Source organism: Sinocyclocheilus grahami, unplaced genomic scaffold, assembly GCF_001515645.1.
Source record: "Sinocyclocheilus grahami isolate Dianchi unplaced genomic scaffold, SAMN03320097.WGS_v1.1 scaffold979.1, whole genome shotgun sequence".
NCBI classification, from domain to species: domain Eukaryota; kingdom Metazoa; phylum Chordata; class Actinopteri; order Cypriniformes; family Cyprinidae; genus Sinocyclocheilus; species Sinocyclocheilus grahami.
In genome coordinates this window covers 443,266-456,062 of record NW_015506158.1, presented here as the reverse complement: position 1 = coordinate 456,062, position 12,797 = coordinate 443,266, and the positions used below count along the sequence as shown (strand labels likewise).

The window sequence follows — 12,797 nt, the reverse complement described above, 5'->3', positions numbered from 1 at the left end:
CTATCTGTCTGTCTGTCTGTGTCTGTCTATCTATATGTGTGTGTCTGTCTGTCTGTCCATCTATCTGTCTGTCTGTGTGTCTGTCTGTCTGTCCATCTATCTATCTATCTGTCTGTCTGTCTGTGTCTATCCGTCTATCCATCTACCTGTCTATCTATCTGTGTCTATCTGTGTGTGTGTGTGTCTGTCTATCTATCTATCTACCTGTCTATCTATCATGTGTGTTTTACATTTGTAATTGCTTGAATAAGAAATAAATATTTGTACAAAAACACACACACACACACGCGTAATAAAAATAATTATACATATATATATATATATTTCAATCAAAACTTTTCACATAATGAAGTGAACTATGAAACAACAAATATACTGTTGTAAATGAATACAAAAAGTCCTGGTTGTCAGAGTTTGTGGAACAGGTTCCTAGTGAATTAAAGAGAAAAATGAAGTGAGTTCTGAGAAAAGCTCCAGCATCGTTTGCTTGCAGATGTCTCTTGGATTGATGTTTTGCATGCAACTAAAGAGTCCGAATCGTTTTTGGGGCCACTGTAAATGTTGCTTTTTAAAAAAAAAATTTTTTTTTAAGAAAGTAGCTACAGCTTATCATGCATCTGAAAAACAATAGACGGATAACAGAGCGGAGAAATGTTTGGTTATGCAAATGCTGCATGCAACAGAACGACGAGCAAATAACAGCGTCACTCTGACACAAAACAAACCCACTGTAACTGTAACTCAGTACAGGAACACAGATCAGTATCTGCAGCTCTGTTCAGAATAACAAACACAGAGCGATGCATAGAGACAGTTACACTTACACCTGCATTAAAACCAAAAGAAAAGAAAAATCCCTCTCACCTGGCCGGAGGGCATAAAGACCTTTCACAACACTCGCCATAGTTGATGGTTTGACTTGAAACGGCATGGAATGAGCGTTTTTAAGAAGAGCTGAGGAAAAAAAATAACACTTTACTTAATATATGAAGAGTGCATTTGCAAAAACGGCACTTTAAAAAAAAAGAGCTGATAGCAGTGCATTATTCTCCACATATAGCGCGATCTGAACCCTAAACACTTTTTGTCAAAAAAGCCGGTTTTGTCCACTTTCAAGGCATCACGAGTTCACGTTTCACGTATTTGTTTAAGTTATTATTACTTAATCAAAACAACCCAACTGCAGTTTGATTGATATTACTTGGAATGCGCAATAAAAAAAAAAACATGATTTCTGAAAATAAAAATAAAAATGGACTTATCCGTTTTTGCAAATTAACTCTTCATATTTACAAAACGCATTGCAAAGTCAGAAGACTGTGTTGATCTGCACTCACGCAGTAGTGTGCTGACGTGTTTCTCTGCGACGTGATCGGAGAAGAGCTTCATGAGATCGTCACGCAGATCGCGGTTCAGCTTCGTCTCAATGTAGAACTTGTTCTTTAACAAAATCAGGTTCAAATGCAGATAAATGAATACAGATCTCACAAAACATGGAAAGTGTCATGATAACAATTATATTCAAAAACACAGAGTATTGGCATTTTTTTTTCATTTGTGTCAGAACAAGGTACATTGAAAGTATTCAGTGACAGAGGCACTTTGAAGGCATTCATTATTGAGTATTAGCATTGTACCATATAGATGAAGACGGGAACGATGCAGTGCAGAGAGGCTGTGTACCGCGTCAGAGCCACGTTAAAGTTTTCTATTAAATCTTCTGGAGGGCTGGCCTTCAGAAGAGATGAGACAACAGCATTTTATTCATTTATTGTTAAAATAAAAATTACAAAATTATAAAAACAATAATAGAAAATAAATGCATGAATAAAAAAGTATTTTATTGACATTTCGAATGACAAATTATATTTAATTTTGGCATTTATTTCTTAGCTTTTTTCAAGAAGAGAACAATACAAAATTAATAAAAATATATAAAATAAAAAATAAATAATAATACAATAGAAAGTTATTAAAAAGCCATTTTTATGAACAGATTTTAATAACAAATTTAGGCATCACTGCTTCCTTTTTCTAAAAAAAAAAAACTAATAGAAATGATAAAAACATCAATAACAAAATATGAACAAAAAAGAAAGATATTTTATGACAAATTATATTTAATTTAGGCATTCATTATTTTGATAATAACAGAATTATAAAAATTTATAAAAACATAGTATAATAGGAAAATAATAAAATTAATAAAAAGTTAATAAAAATGTGTAAACACACATTAGAGGGAAAAGTTATATGCATTTCAGACATAAAAAGAAATCAAGCCTTGGGGAAAAAAAAGAAAATAGTTTTTTGGTAAAAAAAAAAACATGTGAACAAAGATGACTTTATTAACATTTTAAATAAATTCTAAAAGTCTTATTTTGTCATGTATATCAACGTATAAATCACAAGCATCACATGACTGTGAAAGAACGATTTGATCGTGGTGGATTTAAAATCTCACTTTATTTACCCACAACAGCAGCACTACAAACAGGTTTAAAGCGTCTATGCACTGACCTGTAGCTCAGAAGACACTTGCTCTAGATGAGACGTGATCTTCCACATCAGGTCACTGTAGAGCAGCTCGGAGTGCTGCTGGCACACACACTTATAAACGTGACTGGAAGAAGAACACAGAAGGGCGTATTAAAACACAGATGCGCAGCATGCTCTGACTCGTTCAGGAGTGAAGCAGCACTAACCTGTAGATCTGTTCGTATGAGATGGAGATGTGCTCCATCGGGCTTTGAGTGAGCAGATGCTCAATGGCTCGCTCTAGTTTTGGCCAGTAAACCGTCCTGTATTCTTCTGCTGTCATTGTGTTCAAGACTAGACACGTCAAACAAACAGAAGCAACACACGTGACATTTGCTGCTGAAAAACTACTCTCTATCGCTTACACAAACAGTATTTTGGCACTGAGACAGACAGACAGTATTGTGACACTGAAGACTGGAGTAATGATGCTGAAAATACAGCTTTGATCACAGAAATAAATTCTATTTTAAAGTATAATAAAATAGAAAACTGCCGTGTTAAATTGTAATACTATTTCACAATATTACTGTTTTTTCTCTATTTTTGATCGAATAAATGCAGCCTTGATGAGCAAAAGATACTTCTTTAAAAAAACATAAAACATCTTGCTGATCCCAAACTTTTGAACGGCAGTGTAAATAAATAAATATAAATATATTATAAACAACATGCATAATTTAAATTATTTATTATTTTGCTTTAGAAAAAACAATATAAAATCAATCAAATTAATAAATTAATGAAAAGTAATTTTTATGAACACATTTGATTAAATTCCATTTAATTTAGGCATTGTTTGTTAAATAAATTAATAGTATAATACGAAAAATGAATAAAAAAAGAAAATAATACAATTATTTAAAACAAAAAAATCTATTTTTAAGAACACATCTGAATAAATTACATTTAATTTAGATATTTATTATTTTGCTACTTTTTTAAATTAAAAAACTATACAAATAAATGTATAACATATTATACTATGTAAAATAATATGTTTAATATAAATAATTATACATACAGAAAGAGAGACAGCATGCGCAAGAGGGCTTTTAAATAGCTTTAAAGGATGTTTATCATGGTACACAAGTTCCAGTACCATCCAAGTACCACGGTGTTACCATCTGACTCATCACTGTGGTATTCTGTACATTTACATTACATTTAGACATTTAGCAGATGCTTTTATCCAAAGCGACTTTCAAATGAGGACAACAGAAGCAATCAAAATCAACAAAAGAGCAATAATATGCAAGTGCTATAAAAAGTCTCAGTTAGCTTAACACAGTACATGTAGCAAGGTTTTTTAAAATTATATAATAAATAAAAAGAAAACAGATAGAATAGAAAAAGGATAGAGCAAGCTAGTGTTAAAGGCCTTTTTTGTTAATTGCATAATAAATAAAAAGAAAACAAATAGATAGAATACAAAAAGAATAGAGAAGCTAGTGTTCGTTTTTTTTTTAAAGAAAACAAGCAGTTAGTAAAGGAATTGAGTGCAAGTCTAAAAGGGGCAAGTTTTTTTTTAAAGAATGGAATTAGAATAGAGAGTGCTAGAGTTAGAGGGTCAAGTCAACAAAGTGCAGACTGATAAACAGAGGAGTGTTGGTGTAACTTACGGAACTTGGAGGTGGAGTCGAGCAGCAGCGCAGAGGTGGACTCGCAGGTGTCACTGCTGGAGTCTGAGTCCACACACACCTGCGCAGGTGAACACACACTCACAGCCTCCGCGCGACAGTTATGATTATCATCCTCGACCCCCTGCATCTCCTCCATGCCGCCGCCGCACTGAGAGAGCTTTAGCACTCCATCTCAGCTCAAACCCGCTTCAGCTCAGCGATGACCGACGCATGTTTACCGCTTCAGCTTCACTCTGTTTATTTTGTCGTCAATCCGAAGCGAGATCCGACGCGGACTTCCGTTTAATGGCGGACGTGTCAAAACAACAGCCCGCATGGCAAAATAAGAGTCCGTCGTCGGCATAAATATAGAATATTTAATTTTATAAATTAATATTTATCAATCAGTATTTATTTCTTGGCTTGCTATCCCTCAAACATTATTTGTACATTACAGTTAGGCATTTAGCAGATACTTTTAACCAAAGCGACTTACAAATGTGACCCTGGATCACAAAACCAGTCATAAGGGTCAATTTATAACTTAATTTAATTGAATAAATCAGCTTTCCATTAATGTATGGTTTGTTAGGATAGGACAATATTTGGCCGAGATACAACTATTTGAAAATCTGGAATCTGAGGGTGCAAAAAACAAACAATTTTTTTTTTAATTTGTCCAAATTTAGTTCTTAGCAATGCATAATCTTGTCTATTCTACTGCAATTTTAAGCAATTAATTAAATACTCTATATCTTAATGGATTTGTTATAACTATATAAATAACAGGCTAAATAAAATGATATATTATGTTGTTTTAAAAAACAATACAATATTAATAATTTTATTTAATAAAATATAAATATGACCAATTATTAAGAAAAAATGAACAAGTTAATAAGAAGTCATTTTTATAAACACAAAAATGCATTAAATTCTATTTAATTTAGGCATCATTCATGTATTTTTATTAATAAAAATGTTCTGTAAGTCTTAATGGATTTCTTATTGACTTTTTTTAAACAACACACACTAGATCTATTACTTAACTTACCTACAACAATGCGAATACATATTAAAAACTATATTTATATATTTTAAATAAGGCTGCAAAGTCAGTTATTTAACCAAGGATTATTTACTTCGTAACAACACTACATTTTTGCTAGTTGCCTGCAGTCCAGGTTCATCAAGATGCTCTTTAAAGACTTTATCATCTATTTATCTTTAATAAACGGCATAACCTCATAATTCAAACGCGCGGTAAATGTAGAATACAGTATATTTTTAAAAATACAACTGTATGAAATAGTTTAGAAAAATGCAACTATGGTCAGGCCTCCACGACCCTCTGCTTAAACACAGCTTCAACTGACCATTCTGCAAACTCTTGAGTATTTTATTACCGAGCAAAATACTTCTCTACCATTCTTAGTTACTAACTTGCATGCATCATGTACAGCGTTTAGCTCAAGGATGAGTGATAAGAGTCAAAGATGCTACATTTGTGAAGTCTGTATTTCGGGACAAAAGTATTCTTTTGCAGCATCGAAAATAAATTCGTATTTTGAACAGAGATTAAGAACAAACAACCAAAACGGCATCAACTGCACGAGGGACTCACGAGGTCGTGTTGATATTATAACTTAACAGTGTTATAAAGATTTTAATGCACGGTCAACGAGAGCTGGAAAAGACGCTGCATTTATAAAACCAACCAACATCAACAGGCATATTAATCAAAAACAGATTCAGAAGTGCTTGAGGACAGGAATCACAAGAGTGTGAATGCATGTAAATAATGTCTTTCTATAGGTATAAAAAACGAATGGAAAACATGATGACTATCAGACTTTACTGGCTATAAAAGACTGCCAAATGTCTGAAAATGCCACAGTTTGGTGCACATGCGAAACACATTGACCAGATCCGACAAGGAACTTGTGAAAAACATGAAAACGATGCGGAAAAAGTGATCTTTGGTTTGAAAATCATTCCCTTTGTTCAATGCATGTTCAATTCTCAGGCAGAAACAACATTCAGGCAGAATTAACCGTATATTTTACATCTAAAAATGCAAAAATATAAAAAGACTGGCGGTGAAATAAAAGAAAGAAGTTGCATGCATTAGAAGACATAACAGGGCGTTTAGGAGGGAGGAGATACAAAAACATATCAAACAGACTTGAGCACATGAGACGCAGCGAGTGCTAGTGAGTTATTGTGTGGTCGGTGGGTCTGTTTCTGCGGTGCAGTCCGTGTGAAGGCGTTTGTGTTCGTGCTCCTGTACTGTCTCTGTGTTTTCTTCCTCCACGTCGCTGTCTTCATTTCCCACAGCGTCCGCGCTGCAGCGAGAGCCGTCGCTGTCACTGCCGCAGGAACTGGACGACTCGTCCTCTGAGCTCGAGTAGACCTCGGCGCCGTGGAAAATGTAGCGGTTCGGTGCTCGAAATAAATACTGCGAGGCTGCAAAACAGAAAAACAACAAATGACATTGTGTGTGCAGCGAGTGTTCGAGAACTTTGGTTTTAAGCATCTTTTATATGAACAGTGACTCGCGTCAAACGACCTAATGTGATTTTAACACGTAACATTGAACATTTTTTGAACACGTTATACTTAATCAGTCACAAATATAATAAAAATAACATCATAATCTAAATATAATAAATATCATTTATCTATTTATAAACAAAACATAATATATATGAATTAATATAATTATAATATACAATGTGTATATAAAAACAAACACATGCATGTATATAGTTAAGAAAAATATGTTACGTTTATATGTTCAATATATTTATATACAATATAAAATATAAGAATATAAATGTAAATATTTTTAAAATACATACTGTATGTGTGTGTATTTATATATACACATAATAAATATATACAGTAAACATACATATATTATGTAAACAAACTTTTATTTTGGATGCGATTAATCATTTATATATATATATATACACACACACATAATAAAAACTATATTAATATAATATAAATTACATAATTATACATACAAAAAACATTTATATAAAAAAACCATGATACATACACACACACACACACACACACACACACATATATATATATATATAATAAAAATAATGTCTATATTTAATAAAAAATATATTGTATAATATAAATATAAATATAATAAATAAATATAGTACATAAATTATGCTATTTAATTTTAATTAAAGATTAATTTGATAATTTCTGTGTAATTTGCAATAAAATGCATTAATAAATCATTCTTGATAACAGCAGGAACACCTCAAAAATGTGTTTACAAATAAAAAAAAAAGATTTGACCTCCGAGTCGTTTGCTGATTGGACTCTGACAGATTGGGCTTCTCCAGCACCGTCTCCGCACTTCAACACGGTGACGATCTGCTGGTTCTTCCTCCTTCACGTCATCAGTAGAGTCCAGTGCTTCTGTAGCTGTCTTCGGAGAATGCTCTTTTGGGTTGGAGTCTAACCGGTCTGTGTTAGTTTCCGCTAACGGCTCTGGAGGAGGGCTTGTTCTTCTGGCTGCTGTCTGCGGTTCCTCCTTCTCGGGAGACAGTGAAGTGTCCTCTGACGCTCGTGTGGAGGGGCTCCGAGCGGACGGTTTCTCCGTGATCTCGCTGAGACGGGACGAGCTGAAGCACAGCTGCTCGAAGTCGCCTCCCAGACGATGGCAGAGTTCGTTCACGATGACGTCACAGTCTCCGAGCAGCTCCACGTCGAAGTGCAGGTGCGGCAGCGGCTCGCGGTTGATCAGGACTTGAGGCACGTCGTGAGGTACGGAGCCTTCAGGGAGACACGCATTCACAAAACAAATATGTGAGCCTGGAGCACAAAAGCAGTGTTAAGTCGCTGGGGGATATTTGTAGCAATAGACAACAATACATTGTATGGCTCACAATTATAGATTTTTCTTTTATGCCAAAAATCATTAGGATATTAAGTAAAGATCATGTTCCATGAAGATATTCTGTAAATGTCCTACCGTAAATATATCAAAACTTAATGTTTGATTAGTAATATGCATTGCTAAAAACTTCATTTGGACAACTTTAAAGATGATTTTCTCAATATTTAGATTTTTTTGCACGCTCAGATTCCAGATTTTCAAATAGTTGCATCTCGGCCAAATATTGTCCTATCCTAACAAACCATACATCAATGGAAAGATTATTTATATTTTATTTATTTGATGTATAAATCTTGTACAAATTGACTGGTTTTGTGGTCCTGGGTCACATGTGTTTTCCATACTAGGGTTCATGAGTTGATGAAAAGAAATTTATTAAATCATAATTTTTTTTAACTTTTAAATAAATACATTTAATAAAAATACAACACTTACCAAAAAAAAAAAGATTTAAGAATATTATTAAAAGTATATTTAATGAAATTACATAATGTGGGCAAAGAGTTTATGAAAACCCTAAACTTTACACAAATAAATATCGGATTGCTTTTGGTTTTAAGCATCTTTTACATGACATTTTTTTTCTTTAAATAAATAATACAAATAATAAAAAAATAACATTTACATTTTTATAAATTAAATCATATTTATTTTCAAATTTTATTTTAATACATTATATTTATTTTAAATAAATTACACACAAAAAAAAATACTAATTCAATATTTAATCATATTAAAGTGTATATTGTATAATATATTCAAAGTATATCGTTTAATAATATTTAAAAGCATTACCGAAATTACAGCATTTATGCAATCTTAAAACAAAATTTAACAATTACGTAAAAAAAGATTTAAGAATATTTAAAAATAATATATTAAATATATTTAATAAAAATAAAAAAATGGTAAAGAATTACCTTGTTTACCTGCATGTGACAATTAATCAACATGAGAGAACGGTGAACATGCAAATGTGTTGTTAAATAATTGAAATAATAACTCATAAAAAATATTTTAGGTCAAAGGGGTTTAGCTGACAAAAATGCTTGGGAATCACTGATGATCCCATCTTTAGTATCCATTAAACTGCTGATTAACCTTCAAAAACTATATTCTTCATCTGAAAACACTTAAATCTCATTTGTGCGAGTGCATATTCGAACCTAGAGCGTAAAGAGAGTGTCTCAACCTGATGCATCATATCTGAATATACTCAAAATATACAATCCTAACCGAAAGGTTCTGAGCGATCATGATATGATCAAGTGCAACAGCTTTATTTTTTACACCCAAATGACTGCAGACCACAGGAAAGAAACAAGAGGTGGAACGTACTGGGTATGAGAGCCACTGGCCGAACTTTCAGCGAGGAGCCGATGACGATGAGAAGATCCACCTCATCTTTATCCTGCTTCATGGCTCGGTGGAAAAGTTCTGGAAGGTTCTCGCCAAAGAAGACGATGTCTGGTTTCATGATGGCGTACGGGACATCTGACGGACACCTCGGACAGTGAGGAACAACCTGCAGCAGAACAACAACGGTTTCACGAGCCGCAACGCAATTGCAAGCACATCTTAAAGGAATAGTTCACCCAATAATGAAATTTTCAGCAAATTTTACTTTAGATTAGGATGCGTTTGTCTCTTCATCAGATTTTGGTGAAATGTAGCATTGCATCAGTGTCTCAGCAATGGATGCTCTGCAGTGAATGGGTGCCGTCAGAATGAGAGTCCAAACAGCTGATAATAACTTTAAACTAGTGCTGGGCGGTATACCGGTGTTCATTTTTGTTATGATATGAATTTTTAAAATACCGCAATACTGGTGTATTTGTTACTCAGACGCAGGCAGTGCGCTGCACGAGACAAAAAATCAAAACCACCGCATAGCCGCTCTTTAGTGTAGATGTATGCTGATTTTATCAGACGATGCTGTGATTATAAATGAGAGTGAGTTAACATGTATTAAAAGGGGTTGTGTTTAGTCACTATTTAGTGTGGTATTTTTTGACAATATTCACTCATCATGACAGTAAAATAGGGCTTTCTTAGTCAATATACTGCAGTATTTCCTCTCAATCAGTATATTATATAATATGGTTAACACCCGGTCATGCATGAAAAAAAAATACCCTCATATACCGTGAAACCGATATAATTTTGAAAAATACCGTGATATAAATTTTTGGTCATACCGCCCAGCAATACATTAAACCATTGCTTCCAGCTAAAATATGAGTTTATAATTTCCAGTGAAAAAGTCTAAGCTATTCTGGACTGTTTTAAGTGCTTAATGTTGATCTCTGCTTAATGCAGATTTCTCTCCTGATTCAGACCAGACCATTTTTCACTGGAGGAAGCATTATTATGGACTCATATTTTAACCTGAAGCAACGGTTTGAAGTTAAAAACGTCTTAATGCTGGATTAGTTTCAGCTTTTGTCTTCTCCAGATGTTAACTGATGGACTGGAGTGCTGTGGATTATTGTGATGTTTTTATCAGCTGTTTGGACTCTCATTCTGACGGCACCCATTCACTGCAGAGCATCCGTTGCGGAGACACTGAAGCAATGCTACATTTCTACAAATCTGATGAAGAGACAAACTCACCTACATCTTGGATGATCTGAAGGTGATCACATTTTCAGCAAAGTTTCATTTTTGGGTGAACTGTTCCTTTAAATTTTCATACTCAAGCATACCTGGTTGAATATATCCTCCCTTATGGCTTCACAGTCAACCTTATGTTTACAGACAAGACAGGAAGCAGTCGCAAAGGAACCTAAAATAATTAGTAAAAGACAGAGGATAATAAAAGAGTCTAGATACTGACAGAATAATGAACATCTAGGTTTAAATGAGGAATCAGGGGCAGATATACCATGACACTGAATGATCTTCTGGATTCCAGCCGCTTGCTCCAGTGTGTCGATATTCTGAGTGTAGTTCCTCAGTAACCTTCCCTTCTTATCCAGCATTGATATGAACCTGTGACATGGAGACGGCTGGAACTGTCCTGGGTAGATTTCCTACAGTATAAGCAAACAGAGAATATTGTTATTTATGCAATTGTTAATACATAAATGTATGCAAATGCATAAATGTAAATGCAAACCTTTATGACAAAACAACTGCTGAATAGGGTAAATATTTTAACTATGATTAATCACAGTGCATTAAGACAATTGTTTTCTACTACAGGTTTTCTGAAATGTTACGTTTTGATACGCAAACAGTGCATTATATATAATTAAATATCCAATAATTTGCATACATTTAACAGAACATTCAAGTTCAAAATTCTTGTTTGATTTTGTTGACATATGTGACCCCGGAGCACAAAACCAGTCATAAGGGTCAATTTTTCGAAATTGAGACTTATACATCATCTGAAAGCTGAATAAATAAGCTGTCCATTGATGTATGGTTTGTTAGGAGAGGACAATATTTGGCCGAGATACAACTATTTGAAAATCTGGAATCTGAGGGTGCAAAAAAAAAAAATCTAAATATTGAGAAAATCATCTTTAAAGTTGTCCAAATTACGTTTTTAGCAATGCATATTACTAATCAAAAATTAAGTTTTGATATATTTACGGTAGGAAATTTATAAAATATCTTCATGAAACATGATCTTTACTTAATATTCTAATGATTTTTGGCATAAAAGAGAAATGTATAATTGTGACCCATACAATGTATTGTTGGCTATTGCTACAAATATACCCCAGCGACTTAACACTGCTTTTGTGCTTCAGGGTCACATAATAGAGTTAAAATTGTGTTTTGGATTTTTTTCTTCCACTATGGAAGCAAAATAGACCAAATTAACCGATGCATTAAAAACTATGGGTTCACCTGTAGTGTCTTGCGTTATTTAAAAACATATCATTACAGTGATTGTTTTCCATTAATGGTTGAAATGCAAATGAGAAGGCAGTGTATCGAACCTTGGCAAATTTGAAAAAAGGCCTTGGATCTCTTCTAAAGTAGTCTATGTCAAACATGGCTTGAGGATCAGGAAGGTCAGGAAAGTCCACAGCGAGTCGAGCGTATATGCCATCTCTAGACCGAAAGTCAGGAATGCCACAAGAAACAGACACCTGTGGAGGAACAAGAGCAACCAATCAATATTTGAGAGACTGGACACATACTCCGAGTGCGTCTGAAAGCACAAATCATAAACGCACCCCGGCGCCAGTGAGCACAAGTATCTTCTTCCTCTCGTTCAGGAGCCGCACGACGTCCTCTAATGTGTTGATGTCTTTGCGTTTCTTTCTTTTGGGCGGCTCTGAGATGTTGATGATGATCTGCCACAGCGTCATGTCGTCGAGATCCGCCGGGAGGTCCGTTTCGGGAAGCAGGTCTTTCAAAATGGCCCTCGGGTCGGTTCCTCTCATGATGTGCTGCTGAATGAACCGATACGAGCCTAAAAGAAAACCAAGCTTTCATTTAATTCACAAAACACTAAATCTGCACAACATACAGTATATTGTGAATTGAGCACTACAGACATGACTTAAAGGGATAGTTCACCCCAAAATGAAAATGTGATGTTTATCTGCTTACCCCCAGGGCATCCAAGATGTAGGTGACTTTGTTTCTTCAGTAGAACACAAACTGAGATTTTTAAGTCCAGCCGTTGCAGTCTATCAGTCGTATAATGCATGGCAATGGTAACAAAATCTATGAGAGTAAAAAAA

The 12,797-nt window shown here is 34.2% G+C and overlaps 2 protein-coding genes across 3 annotated transcripts in view; both read right to left on the bottom strand.

The window, feature by feature from the left end:
- LOC107565074 (CDK2-associated and cullin domain-containing protein 1-like) overlaps positions 1-4,482 on the bottom strand; it is a 7,108-nt gene extending 2,626 nt beyond the window's left edge. The window contains exons 1-6 of the mRNA XM_016250260.1: positions 4,161-4,482; positions 2,706-2,832; positions 2,521-2,623; positions 1,638-1,733; positions 1,338-1,440; positions 865-954 (exon numbers count right to left, since the gene is read on the bottom strand). Of these exons, the coding sequence (XP_016105746.1) occupies positions 865-954; positions 1,338-1,440; positions 1,638-1,733; positions 2,521-2,623; positions 2,706-2,832; positions 4,161-4,317 (676 nt within the window). The 5' untranslated portion in view covers positions 4,318-4,482. The remainder of the gene's footprint in view (positions 1-864; positions 955-1,337; positions 1,441-1,637; positions 1,734-2,520; positions 2,624-2,705; positions 2,833-4,160) is intronic.
- A 1,054-nt stretch (positions 4,483-5,536) lies between these two features.
- LOC107565065 (NAD-dependent protein deacetylase sirtuin-1-like) overlaps positions 5,537-12,797 on the bottom strand; it is a 23,939-nt gene continuing 16,678 nt past the window's right edge. The window contains exons 1-7 of one of the 2 annotated variants that reach the window (XM_016250252.1): positions 12,285-12,549; positions 12,045-12,197; positions 10,976-11,123; positions 10,797-10,876; positions 9,430-9,616; positions 7,488-7,967; positions 5,537-6,626 (exon numbers count right to left, since the gene is read on the bottom strand). In XM_016250252.1, the coding sequence (XP_016105738.1) occupies positions 6,379-6,626; positions 7,488-7,967; positions 9,430-9,616; positions 10,797-10,876; positions 10,976-11,123; positions 12,045-12,197; positions 12,285-12,494 (1,506 nt within the window). In that variant the 5' untranslated portion in view covers positions 12,495-12,549 and the 3' untranslated portion in view covers positions 5,537-6,378. Of the gene's footprint in view, positions 6,627-7,487; positions 7,968-9,429; positions 9,617-10,796; positions 10,877-10,975; positions 11,124-12,044; positions 12,198-12,284; positions 12,550-12,797 lie in introns of those variants that run through there. The other variant, XM_016250251.1, reaches the window with a different exon arrangement.